At 42.6% G+C, this 20,336-nt stretch overlaps 1 protein-coding gene across 1 annotated transcript; it reads left to right on the forward strand.

The window, feature by feature from the left end:
* The first annotated feature begins 1,692 nt into the window (after positions 1-1,692).
* On the forward strand, positions 1,693-19,825 carry CPA2 (carboxypeptidase A2). Its single transcript, XM_058530002.1, is given in 12 exon segments — positions 1,693-1,757; positions 3,676-3,757; positions 4,752-4,886; positions 5,479-5,574; positions 7,307-7,408; positions 9,483-9,581; positions 10,926-11,032; positions 12,417-12,511; positions 14,089-14,265; positions 14,268-14,287; positions 16,351-16,435; positions 19,638-19,825. Coding segments are annotated over 12 exon segments (1,251 nt in total).
* Positions 19,826-20,336: the final 511 nt, after the last annotated feature.

Consider the following 20,336-nt stretch of genomic DNA (forward strand, 5'->3'; position numbering starts at 1 on the left):
AGATCCATCATTCTCAATGCTGCCTTCCTCAACCACTTACCAGCTCAGAAACTTCCGAGGCTCTCCATTTCCCCCTTTCATCAGGTGGAAACTCCTCTGCTTGGACTGAGGGGGCCTCTACCATCTCACCCCACCTTCTGACATTTTATCTTTCCTACCATGTCCAGGGTCAAGTCTGCCCGAGTAGGGCATGTTTCCTCCCCAATCCAACCATGCGTTTTTCCAGTTCTCTACCTTTCTCATGTTTCCCTACCACCAGAAATGCAAGCTCTCCTCAGCAACTCCTCTCTGCTCTAAGATTCAGCTTAGGCCCCATCTTTTCCAAGAAGCTTTTACTGATTCTCTGAGAATATTCATTTCAATTAATATGATGACTGTTTACTCGATAGGTGCTGGGGACATGAAGATGAATTGCGGCCTCTGGCTCTTGGTTTCTCTCTTCTCCCCGACGCCTAAGAGAATGAAACACCAAGTTAATCCAGGAGTTTCTTACACCAGAAACATCATATATATATGTGTGTGTGTGTATATATATATATATATACACACACACACATATACACACACACACATCTTTCCCCTTCAAGCAGGTACTTGAGAATTCTAACCCAGGGATTTAAAGTGTATGCAGATGAAGAATTTGACACACGGGATAGATGAAATTTCCTTGTGTCTGTTTGTGGTTGATTCTTGCTAGGCTGAGTATAATGTGTGTGAATGACTAAAATGCAATAAAGTATGATTCCTGAAAACAGGTAGGTGTATTTTCTTTTTATGCAAATGAAGAAAAAAGTCAAATTAATGTAGATCTATGTCGATAGACAAGGAAAGATCACCTTTGTTTAAAAAAAACCTTTGTTTAAAACACAGAATATAGGATATGGTCTAATCTTTGTTTAAGAAAAAGCTCTAAAACATAGAAGTTTGGAAAGATATACACCAAATGGTTTTCTTTGGGTGGAGGAATTATTGGTGATTAAATAAAACACTTCCTTTTTGTCTGAACTTTCTATAACAAGCAATTTCATTGTCATGATCAGAAAGACATTTTCATTTTGGGAAAAAGCACAGAAACAGGGACATCAATGTGGTACAAATGCAGATGGATTACTTTAGAGACAGTCCAAAATTGACTATTAAAAGGCCTTCTGTTTTGTTTTAATATAGGGTGAGGACTGGAAGGGGCCACATCTACAGGGAGGTTCAGCAGATGTGGACGGAGTGATTGCAGTGTTTCAGGGTAAACATTATAAAAATAAACAAATGGGCAAACTAATGGAATGTGATAGACAGGATGCCTGAGTAATTACTATAAATGCTGTGCCCTTTTTTTTTGTCAGAGACCCAGAACGGACTTTAACCTCTAGGTCTATTAATTTGGCTTCTATTATTGATCACAGTTAGTGGCACTTTAGGTTGCAAATCATAAATACATGATTTGCCCTTGGTATGCTCTAACCATTTTGTTTTCTTTCCATCAAAGTTTGTTATCTCATCGTAGGAATGGAAAATGTACAGATTGGTGATATCACACAGGTGGGTGTCTACCACCTTGAGAATATGACATGCAGGTGGGATTTTAACCATGTGGGAATTCACTTGAGTTCTTAAATGGATCAGCCTCAGCCGTGGTCCCTACAAATAAAGTTCAGGAGTGACACTGAATTCTGGACTCTGGGAAGATCCTTGATCATGAGGTTGATCCTGTTTTTTGGTACCCTTTTTGGGTATATCTACTGTCAACAAACATTTGTGGGGTAAGTTACGCTTTCTGGTACCTGTCTGAATTTTGCTTACGTGATTTACAGAGTCTCTCACTGGACTGTTGCAGAATAAGGGATGTAAACCTTCAGCATTTTCAGAGAAGTTCTCTTAGATTTGGAGAGGGGACAGTGGGAATAACAGGAATGAGTGATCAAAAAAAAGAGATGAATGACACAAAGGAAAAAATAAAAGTGAAAACTGAACACACATACCCTATGTCTCTCTGTCCTTACTCATTTTCCCCTCTGATGATCAGAATGCATGGATGATAGACATCAACGAAAATAAAGCTGTGTGGCTGTTTGTCTCAGTTCATCTCAGTAAGTGTCTCAGTTACTCTCCCACCACCTCCTGCCTACCTTTCTGGGCTCCATCCTTCCTGTCAGCCCTTGTCCTCCCCATCTTCAGATCTAGCGCCAGGCAGTGGAACCTCATGAAGTGGAGGACCTGGGCTGCTGATTTTAGCTGGACTCCAGCTCTCATGGTTTTGTAAGATTCATCCTTGCTCCAAAGCACTTTGGCTCCAAGATTCTATGAAGGGCTTTAGGCAGCGTTTCTTGAAGACTGTTCCAGGGAACTATAAAGTGCCAAATAAATTCGTCCCCCCAAAATGGGTGGTCAAGTTTATTTACTGGTGTCAAATAAATTTGGGAATCAGAGGGCTAAACAAACTATAGGATTTCTAGGTGGTTTTACTAAATTAGTGTGCATTGTAAATCTATAAGAGGGGATCTAAGTTGCTGCACCTACCCAAATTTTTGATCATCAAACTCCTCCCCACCTTCATTTTTTTTTTTTTTGCTAAGCAACCCTATTCCCTAGAATGCACACCAGGAAATATTAGCATAATGTATTCTTTTTCTCCATGCCTTCCTGTTTTAAACGAGGACTCCTGGGAGTCCATGCATTAACCAAAAGGAATGAGACTCAAATTTTTAGACCCTCTGTGGCAGGTAGATACTTGGAGGCAGGAGAGCCTTGAAGATCTCACATTCTTTCACTTATGTATTCCACTAGAGTTCACTGGAAATTTCATAGTGTTTGGTTTCAGAAGACCTGGGTTTGGATCCCTGTATATGGCTCTTTATACCAATCCCTTCCTCACTGCACAAACGGGCAGGGCAGTGACTTGGGAAGTCAACCTACTTGGAGAAAAGTGATAGAGGAGGATCCTCTGTCATCAAGGAAGGGCTGTAAGAATCTAGCTCTACTACCCAACTTTTTGCTAAGGATATGTTTGCTTGTTTTTCAACTTATCTTTCCTGCCAAGGTGTCCTTGATATCCTTTATTTCTCACTCTGTGTGTGTGTGTGTGTGTGTGTGTGTGTGTGTGTATAGAGAGAGAGCGAGAGAGGCACCCCATGACTTTTCTGGGCCCCAATTCTCTAGCCATACCCCAAGTTTGGGCCATATGAATGGGGTTTGGAGATGGAACTCTGATACATTTCAGTTAACAATAATAAAAAAAACACCCTAGGTCTACCCAGACATGGATTCAATTCCTCTTATAAAGACTTACAAGCACCAAACTAATTATTCTTTTTTTTTTTTTTACTTATTTCTGAAAAACAGGAACAGACACGTTTTAAAAGCCAACACTTTATGAGCAGCAGATGTTATTTGATAATCATTAACTAAAGGAAAGTTAACTTTAATGTCAAGCTTCCTGCTAGGAGCAGGTACACCTCTTAATTATGTAGATAACATTGCCTTGGGGGAAGTAAAGCCATTCTATCAACTGCTCTTTCTGGGGATGTGGGTCACTGTACTATTTATTAGCTTCTCCATTGTCAAAGAGATTATTGACTGCTGCATTAACCTCTTAAATGCAGAGACTAATGAGCAGAAAGCAATGGGAAATGGTGTCCAGGTTTTGCTTTTATGGTCATGTGTGTGGTTAATATTCTTTAGAGACCAAGTTCTTGAGAGCATACCAAGGAATAAAAAATAAATAAAACATCTGGTGGAATTGGAGGCTGAAGAACATTTTTAGGTATCTGTCCTAGAGGGGGTTCTGTTTCCAAGAGTGAATACTCCACAGTTAGACACGATTGAGATCTCTTATTTTGGACTGTATCTTGTCTTCCCTGACATAGTGTGGAATGCTAAGTCATGGAGCTGGGATGCAGAAAACCTGTGCTCTAGTGTCAACTATGTGACATTGGGCAAGTCACCTACCTTTCCTGTGTCTCATTTTCCCATTCAGTATAATAAGGATAAATATACCATTCTTCTACCTCACAGGTTTGTTGTAAGAATGAAAAGAGAGATCCAATGTGAAAGTTACTTTGAAAAATTGTTGAACACCTTTAATGCATTATTTCTCTCCTAAAATAATCTATAATGTTAATATTCTGTTATGAAATGAATTGGATCACTTGAATGTCAACTGTTAAAAAAACTTCCATAGTTTTAAATAATCTTTACCATTGGCCAGTTTTTTTTTTTTTTTTTTTTTTTGTGAGGATGATCAGCCCTGAGCGAACATCCATGCTAATCCTCCTCTTTTTGCTGAGGAAGACCGGCTCTGAGCTAACATCTATCGCCAATCCTCCTCCCTTTTTTTCCCCCCTTTTCTCCCCAAAGCCCCAGGAGATAGCTGTATGTCATAGTTGCACATCCTTCTAGTTGCTGTATGTGGGACAGTGCCTCAGCATGGCTGGACAAGCAGTGCGTGGGTATGCGCCCAGGATCCGAACCCCGGGCCACCAGCAGCGAAGCACGCACACTTAACTGCTAAGCCACAGGGCCGGCCCCTCTGCCAGTTTTAATATCTAGCCATAAGGGGGAAAAACAAATAAGACATACGCCAATGCTCAGATGTTTAAAAAACCCTTCTTGCAATATCGTAGTGATTCCACAATGATTCCAGTCTGGTGGGCTTGAGATACGATAGACATGAATTGATTTCTTGAAATCTATCTGTGCTGAGCTGTCCATTTTCCTGGAATGACCCACTCATTGCTTTGGCCTTTTATCTCTTTCAGCTTGATTTCTGGAAATCACCCACCAACCTAAGGCAGACAGCCCATGTCCGAGTTCCCTTTGTCAGCATCCAGGCAGTCAAAGTTCTCCTGGAGTCCCAGGGAATTGCTTATTCCATCACGATTGAAGACGTTCAGGTAATTATCCCACAGACCATCCTTCTAGAGGCTTGCTGGTCTACATGAACTGAAGGTCCATCCTCTTTTATCTTTGGGAACCCTCTTCCAGGAAGGGACCTGTGGGTGCCATTAGGGTCTTCCTGCTACCTCTGCAGAGTGAGTAGGAAGGCGCTGTCCCTATCCCTTTTGTGTTTGGCACAAGTTGGATGTGGTAATAAAAAATTTAAGGAAAACGGCGAAAAGAGACTCTCCGGCATGAAACATAAAGTACAAACTGAAGGGTGTTAGTCAAAGTAGGTAAAAGTAAGATGCTATTCATTTAGTTTTCTATTAGAGGTTACCTCAGGCCCTGGGTTCCCAGAAAAAAAGGATAGGCCATAAGACAACCACAGGGCTGACTGTCATCCTCTTTTTGCAGCATCTGGCTGGCTGGAAGTCCCATTAATGCCCCATCCACTTTCAGGGTGCTGCCAGAATCAGGGAAAGGCATGACCCCAAAGCCTATGGGACAGGAAGAGGACGACTGGGGACTGGGGACCTACCATTTCCTTCACAATTGTAGATTCAAATGCATTGGAAGCTAATCATAGGTATAATTGGTTTATCTTAGGTTCTGTCGGACAAAGAGAATGAAGAAATGTTATTTAATCAGAGAAGAGAATGGAATGGTAACTTCAACTCTGAGGCTTATCATACCTTGGAAGAGGTAGGTGTTTCAAAATGACCATCAGGGAAATGGGCCATTCTCTTCTCTGATGACAAGGCCTATACTTCCACCTGGCAATTTAATGGAAATTATTCTCATATTATTTCCTAACTTCTCCGTTTCCCTAGGATTGCACAGCCAGTATCAGTGTCACTGCCTTAAGGCAGGACCTGAAGCCCAGCTGCTCATCCCAGCAGTCATCCCATTATTTTGGAGGTGTCCAGGGGCGTCTTAAGTGAGCACACAAACAGCCTCCCATGCTCATACTCTCTGCTCAAGGCCCCCTTGCTGATTTCTGACCTGTGCTGCCCATAGAGCCATTTGTGAGCTATGCTTCATGGCTGCCACTGATGAAGAAATCAGGGAACACCTTGACACCTCTGACTTCCAGCCAAGGGTGGGGTCTCCCAACCTGCCCAGTGCTCTCAGACCTCATGGTAGCAAAGTCTTGTGCAGTCTGCTGTCTTTCCTCCCTTTTGTTGGTGTGAAGAATGCCCCTTTCCTCCACCTGGGTCACACACTGCCATCTGGGCACCTGGGCAGTGCTGCATTTGCCTATCTGTGACAGATTTTCTTGGGGCCCACAGGGGTCTATCTGCATTAACTGATTGGGGGGTGGAGGGCAGTCAGGAGGGAAAAGGGATGGGGTGTTAAGGGGGAGAGGTGGGAGAGTAGGAAAGAGCCAGAGAGGAAGTATCTGGTAGATACTGATTCCCCATACCAGCAATTCTAAAATGCAAAGAACTCTGAAAACAATTCTTCCCCCCTAATGTATTTGGTGGCAAAACCTGACCTGACCTAAACTCATTTTGGGGCAAAATCTGACCTGAACTGAGTTGCTACTCATTTGTTTCACTGCCAGAATTATTAATGTATTTGAATATGGAGCAATGCCACATGTGTAATATACAATATATGCTTCCTACCTTTCTAAAATTACAAGGAAAAAAAAAATCTTAATTTTAAATATGTATGGCCCCTAAGAGTTTCAGATAAGAGATTGTGGACCAGTACAAGTGTGAGGGAGAAAAGGGAGTAAAGAAAATAAGATGCACGCGCCCTCTCTTTCTCCTTTGCTGGGCCTCACAAATTGGTGTCTGTGTCCCACGGAGAGCAAATGCTAGCAACAGCTGGAGAAGCTGTTTTCATGCCGTTGACTCTCCAGGACACGCCCAGACATGTCTCAATCCCAGCAATGGACACAGCTTGGGTGTCCCAGCCACGCAGAATTTCAATCAGCCTTGCACATAGGCGCCCGACTAGCTGGTGATGGAGGTGCATCTGAGGCATGCCCCCGGTTGCCGGGCCTGAACTAGCCCTGCTGCGTTTTGCAGCGTCTATCTCTAAATCCGCCTTTTTTTTGATGTCATCACCACCTGTGTTCCTTCCGCTAGTTAGGGCGTGAATCTTCCTGGCTGGGAAGTTCCACCTGAGAGCTGGGCTGAGGACAGCCACAGGCAAGCCGGAGAAGTGCCATTTTGTTTTAAGCACAAAACTGGAAAGAGCCGGCTCCGCTGCTGCAAAATGGCTTCCCCCTTTCCAGCCCCTGCAGATGCCCAGTGACTCATCACGTTTCAGCTTTGATTCAAACGTCCCCAATCCTGCAGCATCTGCCACGCGGCCCTCTCCACTTTGTCCTGAGGGAATGGAAATGGAGGAGAAAGAAAGTGACTAATGGATGCATCAGATTATTCATTTGCAGATGTCTATTTATTCTTTGTAAACATTTAAGATTTCCCAAGAATTGGATCACCTCGTTGCTGAGCACCCTGGTCTAGTGAGCAAAGTGAATATTGGCCATTCTTTCGAAAACTGGCCCCTGAACGTGCTCAAGGTACACAGGTGCAGCTGTTGTTTTTCCTCCCGATGCTTCTAGAATCCCGCTCTTCCCAGGCCGGCTGTCAGTCCCGGCTCTGCCTGAAGAGCGATTCATTTTTTTCCCATTCCTAACCGGTCTTTGCTGGTTTTCAGTATCCACCTCCCCACTGCCCCCACCCCCCCTTTCTTTTTCTTTCTCCTGCGCAATCTGACGCAGGTCTGCAGGAGTGAATTAATGCTCTCATCTTGATAGATTCGCTCTCAGGGTACCGGATGCGAAGGCGCCAATAGGAGCAAAGGAAGGGGGAGGTGGTGCTGCCCCGGTGAGGAGGGGGATGGGAGAAGTAGGGGGCGATGCGGGAGGTGGTGCAGGCCCCAGGGTGAGGGGGATGGGGGAGGTGGCGTGGGCCGCAGAGTTGGGGGGGGGCGATGCGGGAGGTGGTGCGGGCCCCAAGATGGGGGGGGTTGGGGGAGGTGTTCTGTAGTTAATCAAGGTAGGAGTTCTCTTTTTTTCATCTTTTCTTTCCTCTTTTTTTCTTTTAACCAAGAGATTAAAAAAAGAAAAAAAGCTCCAAGTACTTGCCTGAGCCGCGCTTAAAAAAAAGAAGAGTTCTTGCAGTGTGCAGAAGGAAGCCGGGCAGCTAAACCAAACCGCAAAGGCACATGCCCAGAAAGGAAGGTAGTAGTTTTTAGGTGCTAGCTGAAAAAGGGTAGGGTTTTATTCCAACCTGTAACGTCTAACAGCCTTAGTGCTGATAATTTCAAGCTTTTTCACCTTGCCCTGAAAAAAGACGAGTGAAAATTATTTCCCCGGATTTCCTAGAAAGAGTTTGTTAAGAAAAAAAAAAAAAGGAGCGATAATGTCACAACTCCCTGCTAAATTTGGAAGCGTTATGGCTGAGAACCAGCAGACTCATTGGGACAGATGGATTTCTCCAGAGCGTTTTTCCCAAAGCAGGCCTGGGAGGAGTGGTTTGCCTACTTTATGACACTGGGGTACATTTGCTAATATTTACTACTTTGTCCTTGGGTTTTTTTTTTTTTTTTAATTTCCTCTTTCCTGTTTCTCCTACAACTGGGTCAGGAAACCCCAGATTCTTCTCCCCCTTGGATTTTCCTGGTCTTCCCTTCTCCAGGGTGGTTTGGTGGTTGAGAATGTTATGTTTTTTTGCAAGTTCCCTGCTTTTTACATTTGAGCTCTGTGAAGGAAAAGGCACAAAACACTTTCAACTAAAACTTTCAAAACCCTGTGAAATGTAATTTTTTGCAAGGATTTGCATTTCTCATTTACCTTATCTGCTATGTTTAGAATGCTACACAGAGGTAGAAGCTGATAGTGCAAAAATAATCTTTTCCTCCCCATTTACTGATCCAAGTGGCAAAGCCACTGTTGCAAATAAAACTGAGTCACTTAGATCATAAAATTTAAACTCTGGAAAGCACCTCCAGAGCCTACCATCCTTTTTTATGGACTCAAAATGTTATCACAAGCATTTTTACTACAAAAATAACACAATCATTGCATAAAATTAGAAAATAGAGAAACAAACTGAAAAAAGAAGAAAAAGGAAAAACATCCATATAATTCTAATTCCACAACTATGGGATAATGTGTATTAACATTTTGTTGTATATCTTTCTATTTCTTTCTCTCTTTTCTCTTTTCCTCCCGTTCTCCCTTTTTGTCATATGTTTGTGTGTACATATATATACATACACATGAACTAGCCTTTTTAAAAAATAAAAATGGCATCATACTATTCTGTAACCTGTTTTTTAAAATTTACAGCATATGATAAACATATTTTCATGTCATTACATTATCTGCAACAAGCTTTTACAAACTTCAAAGGAGAAAAAGTCTGTCCCCCTCTTGTTAGCCTGCATTTAAGCTTACATCAAAAGGAAGGGATGAAAAAATCACGTTAGATGAGAAGAGTTAATCGGCAGCATCACTGTCTACACCTCCTCCTTCTCTCTCAATCACATGAAGTACATCTAAAGAGGGACAGATGAGACCCCAGGGAAAAGATAGGGGTGGAGGGTCCTGCAGCAGTGGAGCCGTTCCCATTTCCATGCTTGTTTTGCAGCTCAGCACTGGAGGAGACAAGCCAGCCATCTGGCTAGACACCGGAATGCATACTCGAGAGTGGGTTACACAAGCTGTTGCACTGTGGACAGCAAATAAGGTCATTTTGGCTGAAATTCCTTGTCTTTCTGGTGTGAGGCCGCACCTAACCACACACAGTTCCTGTGATCCTAATGGCTGATGCTAGCAGCCCAAGCCCTTTTTTTGGCACACAGGCGGGAAAAAGACCCATTCCACCTTTTTTTGGTATTGCCCCATCCAGCATCCTGGCACTCTTCTCGGGGGCCGGCCACTGTGTGCTCTCTTAAAAGACAGCGAGCTAGAAGAAATTCAGAAGGTGGTGAGTTTGGACCCTGGGAGTCAAGTTTCAACATAAGAACAGACTAGAGAAAAATTGCTTTGGTGCCTGGTACTCTGAGGGCTAGAAATCTACAAAATCTATAAAAATCTATGAAATCTATAAAATTTTGAAAGAGGCTCACCTGGAAAATATAAACAGGTGATGGAAGAGTTTACTTTGACCTACAGATCCAAAGTGGAAGTAGTTAAGGGTTTGGGGTTATTCTGAAAATTTTCCAAATATGATTTTGAAGTCAGGGTGTAGCAATACGTCTCTTCCACATGTTTGTTGGAATTAGAGTCAGGACACTGGGCTGGGTGTGACCTAGTCTAGTAGTTCTTAAGTAATTCAAAAATGACATGCTATAAATCAGAATGTTAATTCATGAGCAAAGGAAATCAATCCACATCAGATCATTCAAGCATGTGCAACCACGTGCATATCGACTGATACATTTTTCCGTTCAATTAAAATGCGGTTACCTTTAGGGTATTATGAAATGGATATTTAACAGTTGAATAATAATGCCTTAGGATGGCTGAGCACAGGAAATGAATAAATTTTAATCCACCAGAAACTTCAACTCTACTGCAATTGATCACAAGTAGAAATTTAATTCACCAAATGGAGTTTAACTGGTTCTCTGTATCTTTAGAAAAGTCTCTGAATATTTAAGTAATCGGATGTTGGTCATGACTACTTTTGGAAAGCTGGCCTGTGTGGTGATTAAGGAAAACTGAAAAAAATTTCTTTGGTCCATAGATCCCTATAAGCCACATAGACTATTGCCCACCATTGCAAAATGCCCCACCAGAATTAATAAGAATTCTGCTTTTGAGAGAGAATGGATAAATGATAGCTGTGGTTTTTTTTTTTTTTTTAAATATAAGTAAATTATTCTGACTGGAAATAAAAGTATAGACTCTGGCATATTAAACACATTAATATTGCAGGAGATCGGACAGGAGTCCTAAGAGACTCTCAATGACCAGCACTGATATCTAGTTCATGTTTAGAAAAAACACATTGCCTTAATATTCTATCCTGTGGTCCCTGACGAAAAAGGAGTATGAACTTGACGTACATGTTGTTGTCTCTGCTCAGATTGCTTCTGATTATGGAAATGGTCCATCCATCACTTCCATTTTGGACATGGTGGATATCTTCCTGCTGCCAGTCACAAACCCTGATGGATATGTGTTCTCTCAAACTAAAGGAACCCGGGACTTGTTCTCTTCTTCAACAAGGATCTAAGGAGATGTGTAGGAACTTCAAAAACAAAATAAAAGTAATCTTTCTGTTCTTGATTTACTCTAAACAGAATGCCTGATTTCTCAGTAGTGGCCCTGTATTGAGGCATATGGTGGAGTTTATAATCACTTCTTGTTCCAGCACACGATGTCTGTACCTATTGCCTCGGTCAGAGCCCATTTCAGCTGTTAGGCTGGGCTATTAGAGCTCAGTGTTCACTGTGAGTTACCTAGGAGATTTGTTCCAATTATCTCTGTTTTTGTGGTAGGACTGATAGAAAAGAGGAGGTGGATGTTACCTGCTGGCAGTTAGATTGCGGTAGGATTTAGGTACGCAGTACAATGCCTCTAGCATTTTACTTACAACCTGTAGAAGAAATCCTCTGTAATATCACTAAAAGGAGTGATGTCGTCTTTTTTTTCTTTAAAATCTCACTACAAAACATTGTTATGGCGACAGTGACCCCATGTATAGTCAAAATGAATCAAAGCTTTGAGTTTGTTTTTGGAGAGAGCTGACTACGATAGTGTTTTTCAACGTGTGTTCAAAAGGGACTCGTACAAATACTAGTACTCATCTTGTGAGATACCCTATGAATAAAGGGTTCCACGATCAAGTTTGGGAAATACCGCCCACAGTATTGCTTCCTTGGAGGTTCATAAAAAACATTAAGGCATTAAAAGACTCTTGGAAGTTCTGAAGTAAATTAGCCAATTTAGTCCTATATTTTCCCAAAACATTCTATCACAGAACCTTTGCTTCCCACTTTTTGTTTTGTTTTTTTTGTTGTTGTTGTCAACATTTAACTGAACTAGTGTTCTGGGGCCGGCCCGGTGGCGCAAGCAGTTAAGCGCATGTGCTCCGCTGCAGCCCAGGTTCGCAGGTTCGGATCCCGGGCGCGCACAGACGCACCGCTTGTCAAGCCATGCTGTGGCGGCATCCCGTATAAAGTGGAGGAAGATGGGCACGGATGTTAGCCCAGGGCCAATCTTCCTCAAGAAGAAAGGGGAGGATTGGCATCAGATCTTAGCTCAGGGCTAGTCCTCCTCACAAAAACAAAACAAAACAAAACAAAACTAGTGTTCTAAGGAATGTGGTTTGGCAGGTATTTGTTTGAGGAGCAGGAGACTGTCTACCTCTTGCCTCGGTGAGACAACCAAGAAGCTCCAAGCAGAACCCCTTATGAGGACTATTCGACACCTCCTCGGGCAAGGGAAATTAGTGCAATTCCAAAGGGGCCTTCCTGGGAGAGAGCAAGGGAGATTAACAGCATTCTAAAGAGACTTTCTCATCAGGCTGAATGACTGTCTTTCTCTTTTCTGTATTCTCTCTTGGTTGAATTTTAAAGAATCGCGTGTGGTGCAAGACCCGGTCCAAGGTATCTGGCAGCCTCTGTGTCGGTGTTGATCTGAACCGGAACTGGGACGCAGGTTTTAGAGGTGAGCACAGGGACTTGCCCCCAGAGATGCTCAGATGTTGTCTGGCCAGCTAGCTATTTTGCATGGCTCTGCTGCAGTACTATCAGCCTGCTAAGCCCATTCAGGATTGCAGCCATTGAAAAACCCGTTTGAAAAACACGTAACTAAATTCCCTTCACAGGCGCGCAGTGCTGTCACAGAGCTCTGAACAGCATTTAATATATTTTGTCTCACATCTTGGTTTTCCCACAAGCTGTAGCCCCAGCTCGGCTGCTGAGCTTCCAGAGCAAGACTGCACACAATGGCGGGAGGCCTCAGGAAGCCCTGAACTAACCACTAGAGGGGGTAAGGATCTATTCAGAGAAGAAGCATTACATCATCTATGGATGCTTCGAGAAAGAAAACTAAAAAGAAGTACAAATAGGATTAAAAAATTGCTTTTCAAAATAGAGTCAAAGAGAAAATATTAGCTTGCTGCTCTGGCTTTGCTGATTTGCGGCTCTGATTTTTCAGAGTTCAGTGGTAGGCTGGTTGGGGGCTCCTTTCTGCTTTCAGGCACCAGTTAAAACCTCTTGTGTTTCTCTAATCACAGGATTGGAATTTGTTTGGTTTTTCCTCATTAGGTGTGATAACAGTGAGGTTAGAAACTGTCTTTATCACTCTAGTATTCCTAACACCTAGCACGGTGTCTGGAACACAGAAGGCAATCGTTAATATTTGTAAGACAAATGAATTAATGAGAGTCATTGAGCCAAGAAAGGACATACTGGGGAATTTTGACAAGATATGGATGAGTGGCAACTTCATTCATTGCTTTTACAATAGGTTTTATTTTTTTAGTGTAGGAAAAAAAATCAAAGCATCAGATCTTAAATATTGAACAATGCCCAGCAATTCAATGTCAGTTTTTTCCTGAAATATTGTTCTTATTAAATAATCTTAAAATAAGGTGACAGGTTGTATTTATACTTTGTCCATATCATTTAGAGACCCTGGGCAGTCCCAGCCCCCAACTGTCCCCTCAGAGTTTCTCTAGCATTCAGAGCCCTGGTCAGGCCACAGTAGACCTACCTTAGTGGTCAAGAGTAACTCTAGTTGCTGAGAAAATCAAAGCCAAAGGTGGCCTTGTTGTCAAATGTAGTTGTGATTTCCTCACCGCAGAAAGGGTGTTAGAGGTTCCTTTCATTTGTAGGTTTATGGCTTAAAAGTACAGATGCATAGAATCTTCCACTCTTGGGCTCTAAGAATTGGAAGAGATCCCAGAAAATGAGCTTGCTCAACTCCCACCCAGTGCAGGAATTCCATCTATAATATTAAATCTAGCTTTTCTTCCAACATCTCCCACAGAGAAGAGATGATCTAATTTGATAGCTCTTTCTGCCATATAGAGGAGCCATATTTTTAAAGAAGAGATATGTGTGCAGAATCACTTCAGTTAGGCTTCCCCAACTATGCCCTTAAGTATTGACTCCATCTAACACTGTGACAATCTTGCTCTGATTTCCAGAGGAGGAACTTAGTGATGCGTGGTAACCGCCCCCATACAGTGTCTCCTTAAAGCTCTCTGTTCTCACTGGGCTTCTTCTGCATCCCATCAGGACCTGGAGTCAGCAACAACCCCTGCTCCGATTCATACCACAGACCCAGTGTCAACTCTGAAGTTGAAGTGAAATCCATAGTGGACTTCATCAAGAGGCAAGGAAACTTCAAGGCCTTCATTACCTTTCATAGCTATTCCCAGCTGCTAATATTCCCGTATGGGTATGCATGTACAAGTCAGATAATTTTAATGAGCTGGTAAATTTCTGAAACTTCATTTCAGCTCAGCCACAGCATCCATTGGGTGGACAAGAAAGTTTCGTCATAAAGCTAGGTACTGAGATGGGAGTGTACTAGTGACAGGTTACAAAGATATACATATACATAACATGTCCAGCCACTGAGAAGATTGTGATGCAGGCAAAAGTTTGAAAGACTGGTTATGGACTTTCTGAAATTAAGTTTTCTTGGGAAATAGAATTCATGAAATTATTATTGCCCTAATCTATATGAGCAGGAACCTGATTTGACCATAAATTCCCAGGATGTGCTTTCTGTTGCTTAGGAAATAACCACTTGGATTTGGACCTGAGGCTCTTGGTTCTGTAGTCAGATGCTCTATGCTAAGCAATGCTGTCTCCCAGCTCCTTAATACCTTCCTGGTGCCTTCAGCTCTGTGACCTGCTGTCATGATGCACTGGTATGATGTTTGGTGTAAGACACTCACTTTCCTAACTTGATACCTTCCATCATCTTTCCTGTTTCAGGAATGAGCAAACTGGTGGCAGCCTTAAGTCGGATGGTGACATCTCAGGGGGCTGCTTACAATTGAGCAAGACGTATCCCAGCTGTAGAGAATGTGCATTTATTTCCAATTTGGCTTTTAGGCTTGGTTTTTGAAACCCATATATTAGAGATAAGTCCTGAGATGGAACCTTTCAGTTACTTTACTTTCAAATAGATGATTGTCCGTAGCCCCCAGCAGAAATGGAATAGATTATTCCAATTCAGGTGTATCTTTCATCTCATCAGTTGTATTTTAGGCCTGTAGGGCAATTTTCAGGGTTTTGATGGTGGATATTACCACTCAAGTTCGAATGGGGGGAACAAGAATATCAGGGTTGGAAGAACCTAACTTTTAGTAGACCTAGATAACCTTAAATTATCCAACCTGGTGCTCAGATCTCTGCCAGATAGTCATCCGGCCTATGATTGGACAGATTCTTGCCTCCAAAAGAGCCTATTGCATGTTGGCGCAGGTTTGACTTGTTTGAGTTCTTCCTTATAGAGAGCCAAAACTTACTCCTATGGTTTTTACCTACCAGTCCTGGTGTATCGTCTTACTCCAAAGAGCAAATTTATTTCCCCTTGAGAGGGAAAATCCATTAATTACTTGAAGACCAGTAGCCTGCTTCTCTTAGGTTTTTCCTTATCCCCACTGAACACCCCCAGTTCCTTCAAGCACGCATAATATGGTCCCAAGTTCCCTCACCATTCTGGTTGCTATTTTCCAAGGCATGCTTTGATTTGTCTGTGTTCTTCAAGGGGTGCTCCCAGAAGTGAATGTAAAACTTGTATTGTGGGTTAACCAGCACAGAGCAGAGTGTGACCATGACTGCCCTCATCCAGACTGTGCACTTCTGCTTATGCAGTTGAGGGTCACATTAGTTTTTTGGCAGTTGTTCTGGGCCGTTGACTCATATTGGGCTCATTGACAACTGAAACCCCCAGGCTCTCTGAGGATTCTACCGAGCCAGGTTTCCCCCCATCTGGTAATTGTACAGTTGTTTTCCTGGACCCAAGTTCAAGATCTTACATTTATCCCTAGCAAGGACAGTAAAGCCTCAATCAGTCAAAATTGGAACCCTCAAATAATGGAAAATATTTTGCTGAGCTCTGCTTCTTGGAAAAAGAGACAATCATAAGGAAATAAGCCAATGTAGGGATCTAGTAAAAAAAAAAAATGAATTTCCCGGGTACATCCTGGGGTCAGTACACACTCTCTTTATCCCCTTACTCCTACCTTATTTCCATCCACATCCCTGAACAAGGAGAGCTGGTAGCAAAATAATGACCCTGGGGTATTTATTGCAAATACCTGGGTGATCAAATAAGCACTGAGGGTCTTCATGTTATATTTTCAAAGCCAACAGAAGTGAACTTGTGCTTATTTCTCAGTGAAAATGGTTGAAACAAGGAGGGTGTTGTGCTTAAGTCTCAACTAACCAGAGAGTCCAATTAATCAGACTATCTCATTCTGCATCTATTCTCCCAAGAGACGAATATCATCCATCCACCTTTCCTTGGTTTTCTCATTCTAGAATGAAGTGGCCCAAAAGGCTGCTCAATCTGTGAGAAGCCTGCATGGCACCAAGTATCAAGTGGGACCTATCTGCTCAGTCATCTGTAAGTATCTAATGTGTTTTTACAAATGACCCACTAACATGGCAGGCACTATGTGACTTTGGGCCAAAGCCTTTAAGTGCCCCGATGTGAAAGGCATGGAACCTTCACGCAGGGAACCCAGCCTTACCCAGTTTCCCTCAGTAAGGCTAGATCTCCTCCATGAGATACCTACTATGTGATACCTAGAACAAAGAATTTCCTAAATATTTGAGTTGTGTGCTCTCCCCTCTGCTTGTCCCGATCCTTACAGTTCACTCTCATTAAGTGCAATCTCTTTGCCTGAAAATGGGCCTTTAACAAGACCTGGTCCTAAGTCATACACTTTTATTAATTTTCCCTTTCCCAGCTAAGAAAGGCTTATACTCTGAGTAATCCCATGGACTGTGCGTGGGGACAGAATAGATGCGACTCTTTAAGAGGACCCAGATGATTCAGTGGATAGACTCTTTTGCAGCCGTTTGTCCATGCAGAGTTTGGGGAGACAAAGAGGAAGACAAGTCAGGGACACTGGCAGTGTCAGGAATAAGTCTGGGGAGTCTGCTGTCAGACTTTCTGAGACTCCCCTCTCCCACAGTGGATCGGGATGAAAACAAGAGATGACTTCAGTGCTGTGGGAAATCCTAGTGCACCCTCATGCAGATTCTGAGTCCCTTAGAGGAATCCCCCCACTTCTTTATGGACAGAGACAGAAACTCAGGACCCCATAGTTGAATGTCCAGGAGTTCCGTAGTGCTTCCATGCCTGAGGATCCTTTGGAAACAAATGCCTCTTATAGGCACCCACTCTGTTCAGCACACTTTTATTAAGCATCTACAATGTGCTGATCATTATGCCAAGTACTGGAGACGTAATGAACGCACTGTTCAAACACAGAGAACTCACTGTTTAATATGGGAGATGAACAGAAAGACAAATGAACTTTAGTATGATATGTGCAATAGTAGGCTATACATAGTACAAAAGTATTCAAAAGTTGGGGGGACTTGGCAGTGGCACAGTCAGGAAAAGCTTCATATAGGAAGAGGGCAGGATTTTGAAGATTGGTCACCAGAAAGCTAGAGAAAGGGAAAATGGGGCATTCTGGTTAGTTAACAGTACATGCAAAAATGTAGGAGCATGAAACTGCATGATGGGCTCTGGGAACTACAGGAGGTTTTGGACTACTGGAATGAAAGTGGTAAGAAGGGGAGTGGGGGAGTTTGGGTTTTTGTGTGCCATGTTAAGGAGTTTAGATTTTAACCCAAAGGATTCTGGAAGCCATTGGAGAGTTTTCAGCAGGGCAGTGAATACGTTAAGGCACTGTATTTAGACAAAATGCTTCAGCAGGATGGAGTGATGGTGGACTGGAAGTACGAACATCCCACAGGGAGAGTAGGAAGGGTTCAAGTGAGAGATGATGGCCTAAACTGGAACATTGCCAGGGAGGACGGAAGGGAGGTAAAACCAAAACCTTTTGTCATTTATTGGATGTGGAGTGTTTGTCACTGAAGGTCATTGAATGGTGCCATTAATTGAGGGAGTGATCCAGGAAGGTGAAAGAGGGGTGGGGTTGAAAAAATAATGAGTTCAGTTCTGGTCATATTGAAGTTGAGATAATTGGAATGTATGCAAGTAGAGATGTCCTGTAGGCTTTGGGATACGTGGCCCTTTGAACTCATCCTCCCTGGATTTCTTCATCTATGAAATGGGTTGTCCAGAGGCTCAAAAGATAAAATGTAGAATAAAAGTGTTCACTAACTCTAAGGCACAAGTAAATGTTGCTTGTTAGTTTCCTGGTGAACTACTCTCCTCCAGACACCTCTGATCCTTAATGTGGTCCAACTTTTTTGATAGGATCCTCGTCATTTATTGATAATGATAGTTATAATCACAACCGACATGTTTCGAATGCCTACTCTACATTCATTATCCCAGCTCCTTCATTTAATCTCTCAGAACTTCAGTTTCTTCATCTGTAAAGTGGGAATAATACTAGTATCTACCTCATTACCCAGGTGGGGATTAAAATGAAGCAATTTAGCATAGAGCCTAATACATTTAGTAAGCACTCAACAAATGTTGGAATCATAAACATTATATTATCCCATTTAATTCTCAGTACTCTGTGAAATAAGTAGTAGTATTATCCCTATTTGATGGATGAAACATTTGGGACTTGGAGAGGTAAGCAACCTGCCTTCGGTCACCTAACTAATGATTTGCAGAATCAGGATTCAATCTGAAGTATTCTGTCTACTATGGACCTCCTACTCAGCTGTGTTGTGTAGCCACACCAAAGGTGTAAGTTAGTAATTTTGGTCCCTAGGAAGATTCAGTTTAAGTCAGCAAACCATTTGGTGTTTGTTATTTACCAGGCACTACCGTAGCTGCTGTGGGTGAAGGCAAAAACACAAGTCATAGGAGTTCATAGTGTTAATTCACAATATTAACCACTAATCCTACTCCTTCCTGGTACAACTTCCCTAGTCTTCCCCTTTGCCCAGCTCCGTTCTTAGGAACTAGGTGACTTCTCCATCTCTGCCCCAGCGATCTCCTCCATTTGACTACTACCTGCCCTCCCTGGGAGGGGCCTCAGAGCTGGTCCATTGCTCAGCTCTTCTGAGTCATGATTGCCTACAAGTCTTTGTAGGCTAATGCTACCCTCCTTCATCATCTGTCACGTCAGTGGCCACGTGTTATACAGGTGCACGTTACTCTATTGGTTTAACCCAACACTTATAGGTGCTGGGCATGTTATTTGACATCAGAACAAAGCCTGCTTCACCCTTATACTGAAAGTCCCCTGAGGGCAGGGACCAAATCTCTTACTCTATTTGTAATCCCTCCTCTCCCACCAGAGAAAACAATATCTACACCTGGCACTTGTCTAAAGAAGGAAGTGATGTGGCCTCCCTAAGGTGCAGAAGATGCCGATTAGGAGAGCAGGCAGGATTCCAAATGGGTGAGTGAAGCCAGAGGCTCCTAAGGACACCAAAGGAAGGCTAAGTATAGTGTCCATTTGAATAACACGTTTTGCTTTTCAAATTAATCTTGTATTTTTTCATCAGCACGACCCCCTACTAACCCATCCCTGCTCTCAAGGTCCATGCAGATAGGGGCCTAACTTATCCTTGATAATGGTGGAACTTAATCTAGAGGTTATATAGCTGTGAGAGGCCAGTGGGAATAGCACAACCAGACTTTTTTCACATTTACCCTTCAGACCAAGCCGGTGGAGGAAGCATTGACTAGTCTTATGACTTTGGCATCAAATACTCATTTGCCTTTGAACTAAGAGGCACAGGTCGATACGGCTTCCTCTTGCTGGCCAATTAGATCTTGCCTACAGCTGAAGAAACCTGGCTTGGCTTGAAGACAATCTTGGAGCATGTGTGAGACCACCCCTATTAGGGCTCTGAGAAACAAATACCATTAAAAGCTCTTTGGGTTGAAGCAAAGTTAGGTTGTGATTATTTCTTTTTCTAATTTTGATCTAGGAGCATTATGTTTTCAATTTTTGTTGCCCTAAAACACAGCAAGCCACTGAGTTGTACCCCTTCATCATTTTTTTTTACTCCATCCTTAGCCAAATGCTCCCAACATCCTTTAAAATTTTTTTTAAAAACTGTGATAAAATATACATATCATAAAATTTACCATTTTAACTATTTTTAAGTGTATAATTCAGTGGCATTAAGTAAATTCACAGTGTTGTGCACTCATCACCACCATCCATCTCCAGAACTTTTTCATCATCCCAAACTGAAACTGTACCCATTAAACACTAACTCCCCATTCTCCCTCCCTCCAGCCCCTGGTAACCCCTGTGCTACTTTCTGTCTCTATGCATTTGCCTATTCTAGGTGCCACATATAAATGGAATCATATAGTACTTGTATTTTTGTGACTGGCTTATTTTCCT

The sequence above is a fragment of the Diceros bicornis genome, chromosome 3 (assembly GCF_020826845.1).
Source record: "Diceros bicornis minor isolate mBicDic1 chromosome 3, mDicBic1.mat.cur, whole genome shotgun sequence".
In the NCBI taxonomy this organism is placed as follows: domain Eukaryota; kingdom Metazoa; phylum Chordata; class Mammalia; order Perissodactyla; family Rhinocerotidae; genus Diceros; species Diceros bicornis.